Source organism: Symphalangus syndactylus, chromosome 3 (genome assembly GCF_028878055.3).
Source record: "Symphalangus syndactylus isolate Jambi chromosome 3, NHGRI_mSymSyn1-v2.1_pri, whole genome shotgun sequence".
NCBI lineage: Eukaryota > Metazoa > Chordata > Mammalia > Primates > Hylobatidae > Symphalangus > Symphalangus syndactylus.
In genome coordinates this window covers 56,663,287-56,684,523 of record NC_072425.2, presented here as the reverse complement: position 1 = coordinate 56,684,523, position 21,237 = coordinate 56,663,287, and the positions used below count along the sequence as shown (strand labels likewise).

At 45.4% G+C, this 21,237-nt stretch overlaps 1 protein-coding gene and 1 long non-coding RNA gene across 10 annotated transcripts in view; one reads left to right on the top strand and one right to left on the bottom strand.

Annotated features, from left to right (window-relative positions):
• Positions 1-1,905: 1,905 nt before the first annotated feature.
• The window catches only part of LOC129479252 (uncharacterized), a 45,713-nt gene continuing 26,381 nt past the window's right edge, over positions 1,906-21,237 (bottom strand). For 3 of the 4 annotated variants that reach the window (XR_010120042.1, XR_010120041.1, XR_010120044.1), the window contains 2 exons: positions 10,406-10,536; positions 1,906-2,027 (listed from right to left, as the gene is read on the bottom strand). This is a non-coding gene — a long non-coding RNA (uncharacterized lncRNA). Of the gene's footprint in view, positions 2,028-10,405; positions 10,537-19,436; positions 19,677-21,237 lie in introns of all 4 variants that reach the window. The other variant, XR_010120043.1, reaches the window with a different exon arrangement.
• Positions 13,427-19,466, top strand: CTSL (cathepsin L). Of its 6 annotated transcripts, none has more exons than XM_055272057.2 (8): positions 13,436-13,782; positions 15,067-15,202; positions 15,507-15,629; positions 15,730-15,876; positions 16,066-16,290; positions 17,332-17,494; positions 18,152-18,269; positions 19,081-19,466. In XM_055272057.2, the coding sequence occupies exons 2-8, from the start codon at positions 15,077-15,079 to the stop codon at positions 19,178-19,180; spliced, it is 1,002 nt and encodes a 333-aa protein (XP_055128032.1). In that variant the 5' UTR covers positions 13,436-13,782; positions 15,067-15,076; the 3' UTR covers positions 19,181-19,466. The 6 variants fall into 6 exon arrangements, with proteins under 6 accessions (XP_055128034.1, XP_055128035.1, XP_055128036.1 ...); XM_055272056.2 differs by having other exon boundaries at positions 13,436-13,837; XM_055272058.2 differs by having other exon boundaries at positions 13,436-13,927.

Sequence of the window (21,237 nt, the reverse complement as noted above, 5' to 3'; positions counted from 1 at the left end):
TGTGGTGTGTGTGTATGTGTGTATGTGGTGTGTGGGGGTGTGTGTGGTGTGTGTATGTGTGATGTGTGTGGTGTTTGTGTGTGTGTGTGGGGTGTGTGTGCATGTGTGTGTGGTGTGTGTGGGGGGTTGTGGGGTGTGTGGTGTGTGTGCATATATGTGGTGTATGTATGTGTGTATGTGTGGTGTGTGTTTGGTGTGTGTGGTGTGTGTGCATGTGTGTATCTGGTGTGTATGGGGGTGTGTTTGGTGTGTGGTGTGTGTGGTGTGTGTGTGGTGTGTGTGTGTTTGGTGTGTGTTTGGTGTGTGTGGTGTGTGTGCATGTGTGTATCTGGTGTGTGTGTGTGTGTTTGGTGTGTGGTGTGTGTGTTTGGTGTGTGGTGTGTGTGGTGTGTGTGTGTGGTGTGTGGTGTGTGTGTGGTGTGTGTGTGTGGTGTGTGTGTGTATCTGGTGTGTGTGTGTGTGTTTGTTGTGTGGTGTGTGTGGTGTGTGTGTTTGGTGTGTGGTGTGTGTGGTGTGTGTGTTTGGTGTGTGGTGTGTGTGTGGTGTGTGTGTGTGTGTTTGGTGTGTGGTGTGTGTGTGTGGTGAGAGATTCTTAGGCCATAATGGCTTGTTTTTCTGACCAAGAGACTTGATTCTTGCTGATTCAGCCATGAGTGTGCATTTCCCACAATCAGGGTGACTAACCAGGACATCTGGAGAACTTTCTTCCTCTCTGCCTCACCCATCCCACCCGCTCCATCCTCAGAGCGGACACTCAGATGCTGGGGCTCCTGCCCCAGTGTGTGACCCACGGGAAGTTTGCAGAGCCCTCAGGTTGCGTCACAGCCAGCGTTGATGAGCATCATCCTGTCTTCCAAGAAGGCAGGCCGGTCACCCAAGAATGAGCCAGAGCTGCTTCTGTAAATCACGAGATTTTGTGACCCAGATTAACATGGAAGGAGAAACCAGCAGCTGCTGCCGCCGTAGGCACAAGTCAGCAACTTCAGTCCTGAGGCTGGCCCTCCCTGGCCACGGGCTGCCCCTTGCCTTTGGGGTAATTTGAGGCAATGAAAGTTTTTATTCCCTTTGGTTGTGTTTTCTAGACATGTTTTAATGCAGCTGAAATCATATGAAGTGTTCAATTTTATACCCTGCTTTTTTAAAACGGAAGATTATGACAGCTTTTTCACAATGTTATTAGAAGCTTTTCAGAAACATTCCTTTTAATGGCTGCAAAATACTATAATAATGTTGTCATATCCCAATTCCCTACTGTGAAACACTCAGGCGTTATTCCCTGTTGAAAACAAAGCTAAGCTAAACATCTTTATGCACATTTTTTTCTGTATTTCGGACTGGACATGATATATGTGGGGTTTTTTGGCTGTCAGTACATAACAATTAAAATCCAAAAAGAGAAAACATTAATCGCTGAGCAAAACTTTGCATTTATGTTGCACTCTATCTGGTTTTCTTTTCTCCCAGAAAAACATTATTTTAGTAATCAATGGCTAACACACTTTATAATAATTTTTACCAAATTTTTTGCTACTTATAACAGCTTTTGTAATCTTACTCTTTTAGCGAGAAGGGAAAAAATTCACTTTCCACCATCATGAGAGATTAATTACTCAATAATTACATTCATTACCAATTTAGCAAACTTTGGGCTTCAAAACCCATTACAGGCAATGTCATAAATTTTAAAAGATTATTGTCAAATCTGGTGAACACTCTATCAAGTTTAGTTTCATTTGATTATACATAAGATGTAAGATTTTCTGACATTGCAAGTTTAATTGTCTGGTGACTTATTTTAAGTGCTTTTTAATGCCAACACTCATTATCCAATTGTCATTCATGTCCTTCTCTGCCTGGCTTTATGGGCTGAATTTCTGTGCGGGTGCCTTTTGCTGGGAAGGCAGCCTTCCCAGTGCTCTGGGCCATTCTCTGTGTGGTTCCATTGCCATCCCGCTCCAGGTACCAAAGGATTCAGCCTCCAAACTCTGCTGCCCACCTTGGTGGTTGGACACATACTCCTGGAGAACCTTGAGTAAAAACAAGCCACATACATCCTGCTGACATGGAGAATAGCCAGCTACCGAGCAAACATGCAACACTGGTGATATTGTACAATGTTCCCAGCTGTGAATTTATCTCATTGTTTTCACCCAGTGACATTTTTATCTTATCCCTCCACAAGCTGGGCAAAACTACACTAAAGGCTTGATTAGATTCTCTCTTGTCATTTTGGAATTACTATTTTCATTTTTTATTTGAAAATGAGAAATAAAAAGGAATCTTATAACTTCTCTCTGCCCCTTAAAGCTATTTCCCATAAAGAGTAGCTTTTTTTTTTTTTTTTGAAATGGAGTCTTGCTCTGTCGCCAGGCTGGTGTGCAGTGGCACAATCTCGGCTCACTGCAACCTCCGCCTCCCAGGTTCAAGTGATTCTCCTGCCTCAGCCTCCCAAGTAGCAGAGAATACAGGCGCGTGCCACCACGCCCAGCTAATTTTTGTATTTTTAGTAGAGACGGGGTTTTACCGTGTTGGCCAGGATGGTCTCAATCTCCTGACCTCGTGATTCACCCACTTTGGCCTCCCAAAGTGCTGGGATTACAGGCATGAGCCACTGTGCCTGGCCACCTTTTTTTTTTTTTTTTTTTTTAACTGACTCTTAAACCTTGAGAAGCCTTGCTATTGCCAGTGGTTCCCACACTTTGAGAATGTTATGAAATAGCAAAATTTTATAAAGAACATGGAGGACTGACACTCTGACACTTTGTTTTGCGAAGAACACAGAAACTGGAGTAACTATCCAATGCTGTCACCAATCATAGTGCCCCAAAAGAAAGAAAGAAAAGAAATTAATAAATAGAGAAAAAAATTCCAAATGAAAAAAATTAAAGAAACAAGGAAGGGTGGGGCACGGTGGCTCTTGCCTGTAATCCCATTACTTTGGGAGGTCGAGGCTGGTGGATCACTTGAGGCCAGGAGTTCAAGACCAGCCTGGCCAACATGGCAAAACCTTGTCTCTACTAAAAATACAAATATTAGCCGGGCACAGTGGCACGCTCCTGTAATCCCAGCTACTGGGGAGGCTGAGGCACAAGAATCACTTGAACCCGGGAGGCAGAGGCTGCAATGAGCCGAGATAGTGCCACTGCACTCCAGAGCAAGACAGAGCAAAAAAAAAAAAAAAAAAAAAAAAAGCAAGGAAGGCAAGGAAGGAATGAAACGAGAGAGAAAAAGTAGGAAGGTTACAGTCTTAGAATAATTAACATTCCTTTCAATGGAATAACTTAATCTTAGGGGAAAAAAAATTACCCAGTGCTCCGCATTTTTCTCCATTTCCCTGGAATTGTGAAAAGTTCACCATGGGCCACATGACTCTAAAGGTTTACTGCTGTGTTTTGTTTGCTCAGGAGCCTTTGCTCTTGGCTATGCATAGAAGTTCAGGAAAAGCCCTCAGGCCCCATCTCATGACATATTTCATGACCATGTTTATTCCATCCCCTGAACACTAAAACTTACCCAAGGCCCTTGAGGGAGGGCCACACTTTAGGAAGCACAGTATTTCTGGTTGCTCTTAAAATAGGGGCATAGGATCCAAGAGTCAGGAGGAAATGGGATGTCTTGAAGTTCAGCCAGAGCATCACCCGCCATGAAATACGAGGGTCAGTCGGTCTCCGCTCAAATGGTCCCAGAGATGGAGGATTAGAAAAGCAGATTTTAATTCCTACGTGAGCTGACACTTGCCACCTGTACTTCTCGTCCCTTGTTCTGTCTTCCAGGCTATAAAGACACTTTGAATCCTCCTCCACGATACCTGCTCCACTATTTGTTAGCACAGCTATGATGCTGCTCACAGATTGTTTTCACTCCTAAAGACGGTGGTGCAAGGCAAGGTGACCTGGAGCAAGGCCATCCTGAGTGCCCACCCAGCTTCCCAGGAGCCTGTTGGAATTTGGAAGGACATTTGCCTCTGTTTATAAAGCCTGGCTTTTTGCTGAAAGCCAGGGTCTCAAAAATTTTGTTTTGTTAATAGAAGCTAAACCCCAAACATTTGGCTCTTTTTCGTTCCATTTCCCCTTTCACAATCTTAACTATTCCCAAGACAATGGATACCTCTGCCTGTATCAAGCGCAGATTGTTGATAAGAAAGTCAACAGGAAATAAACACTATTATTTCAAAAATACTATCCTCATCCATTTAAAATTAAGGGGCTAGGAGAAAAGGCTGTGCCAAACAGTATTTTAGAATGGTCGAGGCTTAGCGCCCAGGATCACCCATCCAGAGGCTTTGCAAGGGTTGGACAGACATGGCCCTGAGAGAACCCATGGCTTGATGAGCTGAGTGCAGGCTGAAATTCAGGCCGCACGGGCCCTCCCTCTAGGCAACTCTGAGCAATCTACAAAGTCTGCATGAGCAGACAGATAATCTGCTGCTGCATACAGGACACACAGAGCTCACCCCTGCTCACTAAGGCTTACCTCCTAGGATGCCTCCTAGGCAGGCAGAAGTTAAGGCTGGCTTGCCACACTCACATTCTAGGACCAGGGACCTGCACCTGCCCTTGCTACGCTGACCAGTCTTCCCAGGCTGTCACCACTGCCCTTGGAAGAGCTCACACTGCTGATATTCCAACTTCCTTTCTTGCTCTTGCCAAGAGGTGGCAAGAGGGTTCCCTTATTCACCTGCCCACTGAAAACCAAAATTTTTTTTATTATAGTAAAATAGATATAAACTTGACCATTTTCACTATTTTTGAGAGAGGCATGAAGTTCATTCGCATTGTCGTGCCACCATCACCACCATCCATCTCCAGAACTTTCTCTTCATCCCAAACTGAAACTCCTAACCCATTCAACAGTAAATCTTCATATCCTTTTCTCCTAGCCCCTTAATTTTAAATGGATGAGGATAGTATTTTTGAAATAATAGTGTTTATTTCCTGTTGACTTTCTTATCGACAATCTGCACTTGATACAGGCAGAGGTATCCATTGTCTTGGGAATAGTTAAGATTGTGAAAGGGGAAATGGAACGAAAAAGAGCCAAATGTTTGGGGTTTAGCTTCTATTAACAAAACAAAATTTTTGAGACCCTGGCTTTCAGCAAAAAGCCAGGCTTTATAAACAGAGGCAAATGTCCTTCCAAATTCCAACAGGCTCCTGGGAAGCTGGGTGGGCACTCAGGATGGCCTTGCTCCAGGTCACCTTGCCTTGCACCACTGTCTTTAGGAGTGAAAACAATCTGTGAGCAGCATCATAGCTGTGCTAACAAATAGTGGAGCAGGTATCGTGGAGGAGGAGGTTTGTACACAGAGTGTGTAGATCCCTCAAGTTCCCTGAACACTCCGCCATGCAAATGATGCAGAGAAGTCAGCTAAGAGGAAGACAAGTTGTGGGGAAGAACAACAACAGCCAGGAAGCATCATCCCAAATCTGAGTTCGTGAGGCTGATGAAGAGAATGTCCACACCATTAAAGAGATTCTAGCATTCCTTTTCTATGTTTGTCAACCTTTGTCCTTGTTAATGCCTGAATAAAACTGAACATGAGAGCATAGCCATGGGAATTATAGTATAGGCCTAAGGAGAGGTTGTAAACTTCAGGCTTCATCAACACTTGACCATTTCCTCCCATTTTCTGGGAACTAATTAGCCCCTTTCTGTTTCACCCACGCAGTAACCTTGCTCTTGGGCTTCATTACTCCAGTATGCTTTCCAGAACTATCATATTCCTTTAATCTTCTTGAAATAAATTGGCCTGCGTCGCACTCCCCTAAATCTAGTCTCTTTCATTGTTCAGGGAACCACCCCTCCTCCCATGGTTGTGAAAGTGTCCCGGGGTCTTCTGAGCAGTCCGTGTGTGCTGCCTTTGGTCATCCCAACCTGTCTGACCTGCCTTCTCATCCTCCATGCAAGCCTGAGTGTGGAAATATTCCAGAGCCCACACGCTCTAAGCTCAGCCACCCCAGGTGTGAGTGCAAGGAGGCTACAGCCCTCAGCCTCTTGCAGAAAACCCCTGTTGCTCCCCAAGTTTGGGAGGTGACTCTTCTCTCTTCTTTCTCCAACTCCACCAAGCTATGGACAATTAATTCCTTGATGACACTGACCTCTAGGTTCATGAGACAGGTTTTCAGACTGGCTCCAGGAACTTAGAAAATCTTTTCCTCTCTTCAGCCTTGGCTTTTGGATCATTGTGAACTCAGAAATCTACCGGGAAAGTCTAATTCTGAACACTGATTCTTTTTCCTCTTTACATTCCTATTGTTAAAATTCTGATCATCTGTGAGAAAACAATATCCCTGTCTGTATAGGGGCAATGTCCTTGTAAAGGGAACACAAAAAAGGAAAAAAGTCGTATTTGCACAAGAAAGTATCACTCCCCTTGTGTTATATACACCACGGGTCTGCAGGCATGAGACTGAGGTCAGACTGTGAGTATTCTCCCCTCCATCTCACCCTCCACCTGCCCTGTGACCTGCTCCAGAACCCCAGGGACAAGATTAGATTTCTCCAAAACTTGGAGATAAGAAACTCCAAAACAGACTCTCAACAGAGAGTCACAGAAAACAGGAAGTGCTTTTGAGGAAGTTTTGAATGGAAGCAGGAGGTGAGAGTTAGGAACTGTATGCTGGGAAATGACCTCTCGGCTGGGGCCCTTGGGAGGGATGTGGTGTTTTGGTTGTTGCTCCTGTGAACTGTGAAGGTCAGGTTTAGCATAAACTGTCCCCTGTGGTCCTCCTGCAATTCTCCTAATGACTGCCAGCTCTCAGTACCAGGGTCCCATACACCCCTGCAGCACTGCATCCCCTCCTGTTGGAGTTCCACCTCCTGAGATCAAATCCTGGCTTCCTCACTGACTAGCCCTGCACCCTGGGGCAAGCTCTGTAACCTCTCTAAACTCACTGTACTCATCTGTAAAATAGGGATGAGGGTTATTCTGATAATCAAATGCCATAATACACGACAAGGTGAATGTGGTGCTTGGCACGTAAGTGAGCAGTGTGTTCCCAGTTGACCACTGGTTTCAGGAGGCCAACAAGGACAGTGGGATTTTAGGTGAGTCTTTGGGTATTTCCCCCCATTTGTCTTGCTTATCTGTATTTTCTATGTTTTTCATAATGATTACTTATTTGTTTTTCACCTAAAAAATGATGGAAAATAACAGATGAAACTGTTGGGAGGATAAAAGGCTAAGGTCCTCTGAGAATCCTTGAAAACAGCCACCAGCAAGTTATTCATTAGAAATTTCAAAGCGAAATTTCCAAACCAAGCCACCTCAATGACAGGCTTAGTGCTCTAGGAACAAGGTGGAGGGGATGTGGGCCATTATTGTTTATAAGCCAGAGAGCTGGTGGGTTACTTGCTGTATCTGGTAATTAAACATTCACATATTCTACATTTTTTAAACAAATCAATGCCTTTTTCATCAAATTATGAACAGACCAGGACACTGAAGTTTGAAGGCAAATGTTCACTCCTGTCTGCTCCACATCTGGCTTTCCAGGACAACACAATGATCAGTCCATTAAAAGTCAAGGAAGTCATGATTTTTCTTGCTAGAAATCAAGAAAAGTCATTTTTTGATGTACTTATTATGTTTCTGAGAATATACAAGAGAAGAAGGAGAAAAACACAAGCCTTCCAGATGGGCCACTGCTGGTTAAGCTTGCATTTTAGGGAGAGATGATGCCCATCTTTAACCTCTTTCGAGGCATCACACACTTTTGGGCTCAACAACCAAGAAACAACAGGAGAGAAAGCAATGATGATGGGAGCTGTTTTGGCTGAGAAACCCCCAAGGGCCCAGGAGCTCCTTCACCCTACATCAAACCATGGAAAAAAGCTCACCAGAGATAGTGCGTTGGCATAGGTCCAGGTCATGCTTATGGCCCTATATCCCTAATCCATCTCCCTCTGCTCTGTCCTAAGACTTCAGTTGACTGGCCTTCCCCAGGTCTCAAGGGCTTGTCACATTCTTCATTACTTTTCTGTGTTTTTCGACAATTCTACCTAAAATCTTCAGTCATATGTGTTAAGGTATGGCTCCCATAAGAGTGTTTCAATGATTCAGGGGCACTCTAACCTTCCACAACATTCGTAAGAAGAATAGTAGCTGTGTGCTTGGAACTGCTTTCTAAGCACTACCTAACCTATCTGCTTCAATCTTCTCAATACCCACATTTTTAATTCCCCTTTACAAGTGAGGAAGTGCAGGCTCTACACATTTAAGTGTCTCACCCGAAGTGACGTGGTTGTCAAAAACTGAACTATGACTTGAACCCCAAATTATTTAATTCCACAATAAGTGGACTTAATTACTCTTTACTTGTGTACTTGATTATTGTCTGTGTCTGCCTGTCAGCCATCACGCTCACCACTCACCCGACAAGTGGTACATCCTAAATAAGTATTTGCAGAATGAACGAATACTATCTTCCCTCGAGGCCCAGAGATTGGAGGCACTATGGTGGAACAGCAGCGGGTCAGTGCTTTGTTTCACAGTTCACTGAAACATCAGGGCCAGTGGCCTTGTGGCCCCTAAGGAGTCCAGACAACTATGGAGTCCTTGGTACAAAAGCAGGAATTCCTTGTTTACTTGCAGAAACACTTCATGTTGAGACTTTTGTAGTCTTCTTCCTTCCTTCTTTCCTTTTTTTCTTTTACTGTTCCCTCCCTCCCTCCCTCCCTCCCTCCCTCCCTCCCTCCCTTCCTTCCTTCTTTTCCCTCCTTTCTTCCTTCCTGCCTGCCTGCCTGCCTGCAAGCTAGATCAACCAGCTTAAGCTGTTACAAAACCAGAAAATCTGAATTAAGTAGAAATCATGAATTGAACACGTTTCAGAGGGAGGGAACTAAATCTACCCTCAAATGAGAAGCTTATTTCCCAAAATATGAAAGCCTTTAAAAATTATGGCTAGCATGTTTTTGTTTTTCTGTCAGGACAGCAAAATCAAGTGTACAGGTGTCTGATTTTCACAGACTTCATAGACTGCGGGGCATGCCTCAGCACCCAGCCTCATGCCTCCTCTTCTCCTCTTGGATTCAGTCCCTTCTCCTGAGTCGGGAGGTTCTCTGGACAGTGTCTTTGCTATCTGCGTTGCTCCTCTCCCCACCACCCGTGTGCATTTGCCTCTCTGTCCCTCAGTGCATTTCGCCCAGGATGCTCTGGCCAAACTGACCAGGTGTCTCCATCTCTGCCCCTTTTCTTTCCCCTGAACGCTGTCCAGTGTTTTCTGGAACCTGTGAACTTCTTGTGAATGATAAATACTAAGAGCTTCTCAGAATGAGACCCCATGTTCTAAACAGAACTTGCAGTCAGGATTCCAGGGAAGGTCAGCGGGCTCCCATCCCCAGAAGCACTTTGCTGTGTAAGGCATTGTCTATGGAACATCAATGTCACTTGGGGCCTTGGAAAGACATTCAGGAAGGGAGTTACTAAGCCTGAATTTCTGGAGATATGTTTAGTAGGGAAGAATTCACTATAATCCATGAATGATTGATTGATTTCTAGAAAGGCTCACGAATGTTTCTTTTTGCCACTCAGGACTGGACCTCTGAATCAGTGCGGAATATGAATGAAAGCGGTCAGGGGAGAACTGGAGGATGCTGGTGGAGGCTGGAAGGCTTACAGTCACCTGCATGTGCTTATCTAAGTGATGAGAATATAGGAGCAGCAGGACCTGGCCCATCGCTACCCTATGTTTGTTACAGGAGAGAGGACCGTCCTCCCACAGGTCAGAGCTATTGTTAATCAAGGTGTCAGTGCAAGATGCATTCCCACTCCTGACTTCTTGCTGTAAATAGGTTTCCTGAGTGGTGTTGGTTTATTTTCAATTTGGGAGCCAGTTCAATCAAATGTTTCACTAGATTCAAGTTTGATGAAAATACTAGCAAATCCCCCAACTAATGAGTCACTATAAGTAACTCAAGGCATCAGTCCTGCTCCCCACATAAGGGAGTACTGGTCCTGAGGAAATGGGACCGCATATATAGGGAACAAAAGTGATACAATGAGCCATGAGGGTGTGATGAGTAGCCCAGTGATTGCTTTTGGTAAATTCTGCTGGCCATATGGGTTTCAGTTCCTCTACATAGACAAGGAAATGCTCCTCATGACCGACAACGGCTCCTCCTGCACCAAGGCTGTCTAGTCATTAGAATGGTCTCTAGAAGACAATATCATCAGCAATGAGTTAGCAAGGAGCTGGCTTCTGTGGTACTGTGTTGTTGCTAATAGTTTTTGTTAGAGCAACTGCATTGTGGGAGGCCTGATCCAGGGAAGGCAGACACCAAAGCCTGTGCTCCCAAGGAGGTTATGAAAAATGAAGAAAAACACCAGCCCCTCTGTAGGAGGAAGCTGGAAATGGTTGGAAGGCCCACCCATGGCTAGAGCCCCAGCACTTGGGTCATGACTCACCCTGGGTAGGTCAAGTACAGGCCCCACTTCTTCAGGCCTTGGTTGTGGATCACACCCTGGATTCTTCCCCTTCAGGTACAGCCCAGTTGCCATGATGCTCCTTGAGTCAATGAGCTCTTTGGTCTGCTCTTCTGCTCAAGCAAAGAAAGGGTCTGGCTTCAGTTCTCAGAGGCTGATAAGTACCAAGGTGGCAGAATATGGGAGTATCCTGCAGGTGCTCCCAGCATCTGCCCTGGCTCAGGTGCCAGAGGCTTGCGGTTTTCTAGCTCTTGACCTCACACCCTCAAATGTTTGTTTTCCAATTCCTTCCTGAATAACAGGGTGAACATGCCACCCCTCCTGGTGGCTAATGGGGTTCCTCAGAACTGGGAGGCCACAGTCCAGATCCTGAGGCTCTTCACCAAGCAAATGCTGGAGAGCAAAGCCACTCACTCACAACTCTCTCTCTCTCTTTCTCTTTCAAATTTGGGGAAGGGGAGGCCATCTGAGCAGTTTCTCTCACACTTCCCAGTAAGGAACTCATCCAGGACCAAGTGAGCTCTAAGCCCCCAGTAGAAACATTCAGCTGTTCCAATGAACTTCTTGTGATCCTGAAATCTGCAAAGCTAGAACCAAGGCAGACGTAGGTACTGCAGTTACCTAACACCACAAAAATATTGTTTTTATTTCATAAAATAATAAATTTAAATACTGCTGTGGTTTCCGTGTTTGCCCCCTCCAAAACTCTTGTTGGAAGTTATCTCCAATGTGGCAGCATTAAAATGTGGGGCCTTTAAGAGGTGATTAGGTCACATGAGCTCTTCCCTAATGAATACATTAATCTATTCATGGAATAATGGGTTCATAGACCAACAGGTTATCTTGGGAATGGAACTGATGGCTTTTTTTTTTTTTTTTTTTTTGAGATGGAGTCTCGCTCTGTCACCCAGGTTGGAGTGCAGTGACGTGATCTTGGCTCAGCTCATTGCAACCTCCACCTCCCAGGTTCAAGCAATTCTCCCGCCTCAGCCTCCCAAGTACCTGGGATTACAGGTGTGCACCACCACGCCCAGCTAATTTTTGTATTTTAGTGGAGACAGGATTTCATCCTGTTGGCCAAGCTGGTCTCAAACTCCTGACCTCAAGTGATCTGACTGCCTTGGCCTCCCAAAGTGCTGGGATTACAGGCGTGAGCCACTGTGCCCAGCCAGCACTGATGGCTTTAATAGAAGAGGAAGAGACCTGAGCTGGTACACTCAGCCCCCTCGCCCTGTCATGCCCTGTGCCACCTTGGGCCTTTACGAAGAATCCCCACAAGCAAGAAGGCCCTCACAAGATACACTCCCCGGACCCCAGACTTCCCAGCCTCTAAAACTGTAAGAAATAAATGTTGATTCTCATAAATTACACAGTTCCAGGTATTCTGTTATTAGCAACAGAAAAGAGACTAGGACAGATATCACAGTTGGATTGTATTCTACATGTTCTGACTGGGTCTCCAGAGAAGCAATGCATAAAAAGAGGAATAGTCGGCCAGGCGCGGTGGCTCACACCTGTAATCCCAGCACTCTGGGAGGCTGAGGCAGGCGAATCACGAGGTCAGGAGTTCGAGACCAGTCTGGTCAATATGGTGAAACCCCATCTCTACTAAAAATACAAAAATTAGCCTGGCGTGGTGGCGTGTGCCTGTAGTCCCAGCTACTCTGGAGGCTGAGGCAGAAGAATCACTTGAACCCAGGAGGCAGACATTGCAGTGAGCTGAGATTGCGCCACTGCACTCCAGCCTGAGTGACACAGCCAGACTCTGTCTCAAAAAAAAAAAAAAAAAAAGAGGAATAGTCTCCAAAATAGTAAACAAATTCCTGCAGACAGAAAATATAATGGTGGATACCTGAGCTAGGAGAGGGGGAATGGGGAACTATTATTCAATGGATACAGAGTTTCAGTTTAGGAAGATAAACAAGCTCTGGGAATAAACAATAGTAATGGTTACACAATGTGAATGTACTTAATGCCACTGAACTCAAAGTTGGTTAAAATGGTACTTGTTATGTTAGGTATATTTTACCACTTGAAAAATTATAGGTGATTGTGCGTCTAAGACAGTTATCAGTTTAATCTTCAATAGAAATAAATTGACAAACAGAAATACACAACGACTTCATTTTTAACAAAGTCAAAACATGCATACGAAAAGGTTATGGGGGTAAAGGCAAGGGTAATTATTTTTTTCCCCGAAAGGTATTTTCTACAATGAATGTTTTTAGGTAATAAAAAATGAAATGACAAAAGTTTAGAATGTTTGTGGGTTTTGTTCCTTAAATCCTTAATTATATAAATTAATATCTACATTATATAGATTAAGATACATATTTTTCCTCTATCTAAACATTTCTCCATTCTCTGTATCTTAAATCCTGACATTAAATGTCATTAAATTTCTTAAATCTCAAGAGAACGACTTGGTTACCAAGGAAGATATAATCCATAACCTAGAGAGTGGGTGAATAAAAGCAGCTTCTAATGTTCTCAACTGCTTTTCTCCTGTCAACCAAATGTTTCTGTAAATAACTCATTTCTGCTGGTTTTGGGAAAGACGTGGGAGAAGGAAGAATCCCTGAATGGAAAAGACGCTTGACAAAACGCCCGCGCTCTCTGGAGACGCAGCCAGTCCCCTCCCTTCTAGGGTCTGGTCTTGACGATAGCATCTCGTGTTTTGGGGATGCCTTTCCCTACCAGATTCTTCTAAAGCCCAGCTGCACCCACCCTTAAGTGGGAGATAAGGCTTCTGCCCGCAGGCTCTGCGTTCTTCCACCCGGCCCCACCTTTGCTGTGGACTAAACAGGAGCCACTGGACTAGAGTACACTGACTCTCGGCTCTGCGAACCAAAAACTCCAGGACTAAGGAATAGCAAGGTTCGGCTGAAAAAGTCCACACAGGGCTTGCAGTAAACGTCTTTTCAGGAGCCACTCGCCCAGTGCAGTAAGTCGGTACTTAGTTGACTCGAGCGCTCCAGGGAGACGCCCGACCCTACTCTGCGCAGCCCCGAGGCACCAGCTCCGCTTCCGCCAGGTCCACTGAGGCAGGCACGCCCAGCTCTGGGACAGTCAGTAAACAAGCCACGAACCGCGCCAGGGATCAGAGCACCCAGAGGCCTCGCCCAGCTGCCGGCGCAGCCAATCGAAGCGCAGCCAGGCGGTGGGGCGGTGCCGGTCGAGCCCAGACCCGAGGTTTTAGAGGCAGAGTCAGGCGAAGCTGGGCCAGAACCGCGACCTCCGCAACCGTGAGCAGCATCCGTGGAGTGCGCCTGCGCAGCTACGACCACAGCAGGAAAGCGCCGCCGGCCAGGCCCAGCTGTGGCCGGACAGGGACTGGAAGACAGGACGCGGTCGAGAAGGTGTGCACCAGCCCTGGCAACGAGAGCGTCTGCCCCGAGCTCTGCCGGCCTTGAGGTGGGGAAGCCGGGGAGGGCAATTGAGGACCCCCCGGAGGCGCGCGACTGGTTGAGCTGGCAGGCTAGCCTCCGAGCCCGGTGGACACAGGTACCGCAGCCAGGCCGCGCCGCGCCGACTCAGGGCCTGGCCCGGCCAGACAGGGAAGCTCAGTCCCCGCACGCCAGACAGCGGTACTCCTGCTGGCGTCACCGCGTTCTCTGACCGCTACAGCCTGTGTGTGGCACAGGCGTCACGTCCCCAGCCCTGCCACGCCTGGAGCCCTGGAAGCTGGCTGCAGGGCGCTGGCTTCCCGCGTGCGGCCATATGACCCCGTCCCTGATTTAGGGGAGCAATTTGGGGTGTCGGCAGCACAGGCCCAAGTGAGCGAAGGAGGGAGCAGTGCGTGCTCTCCTTCCCAGTTTTTCCTGGGAAAGCATTTCAGAAAGGTTTCATTTAAGGAGAGATTGGGGCGGGCGCGGTGGCTCACGCCTGTAATCCCAGCACTTTGGGAGGTTGAGGTGGGTGGATCACCTGAGGTCAGGAGTTCGAGACCAGCCCGGCCAACATGGTGAAACCCCGTCTCTACTAAAAATACAAAATTAGACGGGCGAGGTGGCACACGCCTGTAGTCCCAGCAGTTCAAGAGGCTGAGGAAGAATGGCTTGAACCCGGGAGGCAGAGGTTGCCGTGAGCCGAGATCGCACCGTTGCACTCCAGCCTGGGCGGCAGAGCAAGACTCCATCTCAAAAAAAAAAAAAAAGGAGAGATTGGAAAACATATAGGAAGATGTGTGAAGGCCTCCTAACCCTTGGGGATCTCTTTGTCCCTACTTGGGAATCCCACCTTATCATTAGTGAGGTTTTGCCTGGGCACAAAACCTGGATTTTTTGCGATTGGTACAAATCCTGGATCAACCGTTTCCTGGTTTCCTAGTTGTTGCCTTAAGCTTCTCACCCACAAGGTACTTTCATACCTTTCTCATAACCTAAATTATCGTTGCATAAACGGTTTCAGCTCCTACAGCTCTGGACAGGCTGCTTTTCATTTTGGTGAGTCCATCCAGTACCTCCACGTGCCCTGTTTTTCTCCAAGCACATCCTTGGCCTCTTCCACAGTCCTTGGGTAAATGCTTGGGAGAATAATTGAAATATTTTTATTCTACCATGGTGGCCTTACTTTTTCAGGGGGCAGTAAGATGGCTTTTTAGGATTGGTCTAATCAGATCCTCATTTTTGTTCCCTTCCTAGGTTTTAAAACATGAATCCTACACTCCTCCTTGCTGCCTTTTGCCTGGGAATTGCCTCAGCTACTCTAACATTTGATCACAGTTTAGAGGCACAGTGGACCAAGTGGAAGGCGATGCACAACAGATTATACGGCATGGTTAGTGGCACCTGAAACTTCCCCAGAAAGAATAGTCCTGGCTGTTGAGAAGTTTTAGTCAGAGAGTAGATTCTAGAAGCCGGCTTTTACCAATAGCCTAATGTAATAACCTAATGGCGTGGATTATGAGCACAATGTGGACATTCATCCCTGTTGTGTCTCAGTTTGGAGAACAGCATCCCCAGAGGTGTCAAGCCTTCCCTTGCCATGGTTTCTTTTCCATCTCTGTCTGCAGATTCACTTGGTGAGGATGAGATGGGTTTTAGGTAGAAGTAAAGAGCATCAGTTACATGTTTGCCTCTAGAATGAAGAGGGATGGAGGAGAGCAGTGTGGGAGAAGAACATGAAGATGATTGAACAGCACAATCAGGAATACAGGGAAGGGAAACACAGCTTCACAATGGCCATGAACGCCTTTGGAGACATGGTAAGTGTGCTGTGGACTGCCGAGCTCTGTGCTTCCTCTCCTCGGTTCTTTACTAAGGTAATCTCTTGCTTTTCAACATTGTATTTCCTTTTCCTTGAAGACCAGTGAAGAATTCAGGCAGGTGATGAATGGCTTTCAAAACCGTAAGCCCAGGAAGGGGAAAATGTTCCAGGAACCTCTGTTTTATGAGGCCCCCAGATCTGTGGATTGGAGAGAGAAAGGCTACGTGACTCCTGTGAAGAATCAGGTGAGGCAGTGTCAGGTTCAGACCTCCCATCTTCCCAGGAAAGCCAAGAAGTGATTGACATCTTTGTTTTGGTAGACTTTAAAGTGATGTGCAGTTCACTTTTTAACAGTATTCAGATGTGTGAGCTGTTGTCAAAGTCTTACTATGTTTTTTTTTGTGGATGACAGCTTTTTTTTATTCCCTTTTCAGGGTCAGTGTGGTTCTTGTTGGGCTTTTAGTGCTACTGGTGCTCTTGAAGGACAGATGTTCCGGAAAACTGGGAAGCTTGTCTCACTGAGTGAGCAGAATCTGGTAGACTGCTCTGGGCCTCAAGGCAATGAGGGCTGCAATGGTGGCCTAATGGATTATGCCTTCCAGTATGTTCAGGAAAATGGAGGCCTGGACTCTGAGGAATCCTATCCATATGAGGCAACAGTAAGTGAAGCTCCTTGTCATAATTCCAGCTCAGCTTTTGGAAGGTGGACACTTTCAGAGATAACAGATACCTTTTTTGGAATTCATATATTAGGGCTGGGTGGGGTGACTCACGCCTGTAATCCCAGCACTTTAGGAGGCTGAGCCGGGCAGATGGCTTGAGCTCAGGAGTTTGAGACCAGCCTGGGCAACAAGGTGAAACCCTGACTCTACCAAAAATACAAAGAAAATTCACGCCTGTAATCCCAGCACTTTGGGAGGCCGAGACAGCAGATCACGAGATCAGGAGATTGAGACCATCTTGGCTAACACGGTGAAACCCCGTTTCTACTAAAAATACAAAAAATTAGCCGGGCGTGTTGGCAGGCGCCTGTAGTCCCAGCTACTCGGGAGGCTGAGGCAGGAGAATGGCGTGAACCCAGGAGGCGGAGCTTGCAGTGAGCTGAGATCGCGCCACTGCACTCCAACCTGGGGGACACAGTGAGACTCTGTCTCCAAAAAAAAAAAAAAGAAAATTAGCCGGCTATGGTGGTGTGCATCTATGGTCCCAGCTAGGCTGAGATAGGGTGATTGCTTGAGCATGGGAGGTGGTTGTGCAAATGCACTCTCCAGTCTGAGTGACAGAGTGAGACCCTGTCTCAAAAAAAAAAAAAGTTCACATATTAGATGGCAGAATCTGTATCTGCAAATTGTGACTGCTGTCATTATAAATTAGCCTTTGCACAATCCTGTGATTAGATGGGTAACATATAGCTGTTCTTGCTTCTAGTAACTTGAAGAATATACGAGCCATTCTACATGTACACATTTTTCTATTGTGAAAAATGTCTTATGGAAGTAAACCTAGAGGTCTCATTGAAGAGACTGGAGCCAATTTTCAGTTTCAAATTAACTAGTAGCATTTCACTTCCTGGGATGATTTATAACAGTGGTGACTTGGAAATCCTAAGCTGCACACTGCTGAGTGTTGTGGTTGTAACTCATGTTCTCCAGGAGGAGGATAGCAGTAATCAAGTCTTTTTTTCCCTTTACCTTTGAAAGGAAGAATCCTGTAAGTACAATCCCAAGTATTCTGTTGCTAATGATACCGGCTTTGTGGACATCCCTAAGCAGGAGAAGGCCCTGATGAAGGCAGTTGCAACTGTGGGGCCCATTTCTGTTGCTGTTGATGCAAGTCATCAGTCCTTTCTGTTCTATAAAGAAGGTAAGCATTTTTTTCTTTGTAGAAATTGATGCAGAAAAAGAGTATCATGACATACGAGCATGATAGACTCTGGTTTGTAAAGTTCAGTTTAGATATTTAGGTGCTTAGCATCATAGTTGTTCATTCTGTGCATGCAATATTTATACCCGATGTTTCCATTTGACATTATGTTGAGTATATCTCCATGAATATAAGTACTTCATAACTTTTTATAAACAGCTACATCATTTACTGTGTAGTTTAATATACTTAAAATATTCTGCAATTGTTGGATTTTTATAATTTTTCCAAAGATTTTTACTTCTGTTATTAAATCCGAAAAGAGCCTTTTGATTCAAGGATTTTAGTGTTCTGTGCTACTTTTTTAAATTGATATCCTAAAGTAGAATTACAAGCTTACAAAGAGGGGTCTTTTTTTCCTGTAGGAAAGCTTTTTTCTAGTGAAGGATTTATGCCGATTTCTATTTCTGCCAGTTGTAGATGAGAGCTTAAATCCCTAGCCGTAATAACAATAGATCTTATTGTTGTTAAGTACTATATGGAATGTGTGTCACTTCACTGAATTCAGAGATGCCTCATTCTCTGTGGGTGACAGCATGGGTTACTGTTGTGTGTCCTCTGGAGCTTCTCACCCCAGCCTTCGTTTTACTATCCCAGGCATTTATTTTGAGCCAGACTGTAGCAGTGAAGACATGGATCATGGTGTGCTGGTGGTTGGCTACGGATTTGAAAGCACAGAATCAGATAACAATAAATATTGGCTGGTGAAGAACAGGTATAAATTGCCAGAAATACTTACATTTGAAATTCAAAAGAGAATACTTATTTGCAAACAGTGTTTGGATACAGTTCCACATGCCCTTAGGCATACTTCTGAAATCCCCAGAAGTCTAAGTTGAACATATTATATTAATGTTTGATTATAAAAGTAAGATACTGTCACAAATATCTTGGGAGTATGAATATAGTATTTGTTCCATTGTATAAATGTGTGTCTAAGGCCGGGCACGGTGGCTCACGCTTGTAATCCCAGCACTTTGGGAGGCCGAGGTGGGCGGATCACGAGGTCAAGAGATCGAGACCACGGTGAAACCCCGTCTCTACTAAAAATACAAAAAAATTAGCCGGGCGTGGTGGCGGGCGCCTGTAGTCCCAGTTACTCGGAGAGGCTGAGGCAGGAGAATGGCGTGAACCTGGGAGGCGGAGCTTGCAGTGAGCCGAGATTGCGCCACTGCACTCCAGCCTGGGTGACAGAGCGAGACTCCGTCTCAAAAAAAAAAAAAAAAAAAATGTGTGTCTAAATCTGAGCAGTTTTTAAATTCTGAGGCATATCTGGCTGCAAAGACATCCTATTCTTTTCCTGTCTCTGATCTGCAGTTCTGTGAAAGGTCACAGTTTTGAGGCTGGGATGGAAGTTATGTCCAGGTTATGTCAAGAATTTTTTAAGGATAAACAGGAACATTGCCTGTCCTGATTCTTTCTGTTAAGTCTATGGCCTCTGGCACAGTGTTTAAGTTGGGTGTTCCTGTTAGTAACCCTTTAGGCTTTATTCTTTCTCTGAAATGGAAAACCTGCTCTTTTTTCAGCTGGGGTGAAGAATGGGGCATGGGTGGCTACATAAAGATGGCCAAAGACCGGAGAAACCATTGTGGAATTGCCTCAGCAGCCAGCTACCCCACTGTGTGAGCTGGTGGACGGTGATGAGGAAGGACTTGACTGGGGATGGCGCATGCACGGGAGGAATTCATCTTCAGTCTACCAGCCCCTGCTGTGTCGGATACACACTCGAGTCATTGAAGATCCAAGTGTGATTTGAATTCTGTGATATTTTCACACTGGTAAATGTTACCTCTATTTTAATTACTGCTATAAATAGGTTTATATTATTGATTCACTTACTGACTTTGCATTTTCGTTTTTAAAAGGATGTATAAATTTTTACCTGTTTAAATAAAATTTAATTTCAAATGTGGTGGGGCTTCTTTCTATTTTTGATGCACTGAATTTTTGTGTAATAAAGAACATGATTGGGCTGTAAGCCATATCTGCTGTGCCAGTGGCTCACTAGGAGGAAGAGTGGGTGGCCTTCTGGGTCTTCTAGTCACAGATGTACAGATCTCATGTCAGCTGCCAGTGGCTGTGTCTTAACCAACCCTTGATTGCAGCAAAATTTGAAAATGATCTATGAGGACAAAGGAAAATTGTTGGAATAAAGAAAAATACTCACTTTTTAGAAAAGTGAACATACATATATATAATTTTAATACTAGAAAAGGACCTTGGTGATCGTGTTTATTTCACCCAAGGTGGTTGCATCTCAGTCAAGTTACAGGGCAAAGGTCTCAGCCCGTTTCTGGAGCATCTTCCCCCACTGCTGGTGAAGGCCCTGTGGACACTTTGCAGTTGAGGCAGGTGAAGAACTAGTGCATTGCCAAGGCTGTTTGTTTTTGGGTCCTCAAGGGATGAGGAATAAACTGCAGGGTTTGAGGCTGGGGTTCAGAAATGGTGCTCTGGCCTCAGAAAATAAAAGACAGGTGAGAGGCTAGAAATGATAATCTGTTGCCCCATTTAGAGCAAGCTACCTGAAAATACCTGATTTATTTTTTTTAAATAGAAAAACTTCCCACATTGCACTAGCTTAACAGCCCATACTTCCATCACCTGTGTGTTTTCAGAAGTCTCTTGTTCCAACTGAAGGAAATATAAAGAACAGATGAGAATGTCTAACGAATAGACTCCATATCACAGAGGAGGGTAACCACGTGCACAGTGGTGTCTCAACTTACAAAGCCTCGGGCAGGCTCTGTCCAAGTCCATCTCGATTGGACCATGTGCCATACTGGACTCTCATGTGCCCTTCCCGAGTAGATGCTAAAAGTTCAAACTTTTTGACCTAAAATGGCAAATGCGGCACCTGTGAAATTCTTTGGGTATTGTAATAAAAGTTACCAGGGGTAGCAAGATTTGGGGAGGTTCCCAGGCTAAATCCCTCGTGCAGGTTGGGGCTTAGATTTGACACAACTAGAATTTATATACAACACCCACTACATGCTGGTCATCATCACCGTGGAACAGACAAACCCTGACCTCAAGGAGCTGAACAGTTAGGGAGAGTGAGGTTATCAGGGAGGGCTTCCAGGAAGAAGTTAAAGCAGATGGCTAGAGCGGCTAGTCAATAAGGGAAGATGAAGAGGTGAGCATCTTAGCAGAGACTAGCACATCAGCAACCCTGAGAAAAGATCCTGTGGTTACAGACCCAGTAAAAGTCACTGGATCCAGGTGTTGGGAGATGAAGCTGGTCAAGAGGTAGATTTTCAGGATAAAGGAGCCACTGAGAGCGCAGTGAACAGACTGTTAGTTCTGTTACTGTAAAACAAACCACCCGGAAACCCAATGGCTAGGAAGAAACATCTTTCACATGATTCTGCCTGGACTTGGCTGTGTGGTTTTCACGTGGAGGTCTATATCTGTGCTTGAGACATCTGCAGGTTTGAGTAGACTGGACATCTGCAAAGGCTCACTCACATGACTGGCTGCAGATGCTGGTGTTGGCTGGACATTCAACTTGGGCTGTTGACCACAGCACCTGCGCGGGGCCTCCCCATGGCTTGGGCTTCCCACAGCATTGATACTGGGGGAAATACATATATAGTGAAATTGAGTGTTTTAAGTTTGCCAACTTGGAAGGTGTATATATACAGCTTTAACCTTGAATTTCACAAATGTTCGTGATTATCTCTTTG

What these genes read in the sequence shown, in the direction of transcription:
- CTSL (XM_055272057.2), top strand. Translation starts at nt 15,077, where the DNA reads ATGAATCCTACACTCCTCCTTGCTGCCTTTTGCCTGGGAATTGCCTCA. An exon ending in CTTTCTGTTCTATAAAGAAG is followed by an intron (nt 17,495 to 18,151) that starts GTAAGCATTTTT and finishes TTACTATCCCAG; the next exon opens with GCATTTATTTTGAGCCAGAC. An exon ending in TATTGGCTGGTGAAGAACAG is followed by an intron (nt 18,270 to 19,080) that starts GTATAAATTGCC and finishes CTCTTTTTTCAG; the next exon opens with CTGGGGTGAAGAATGGGGCA.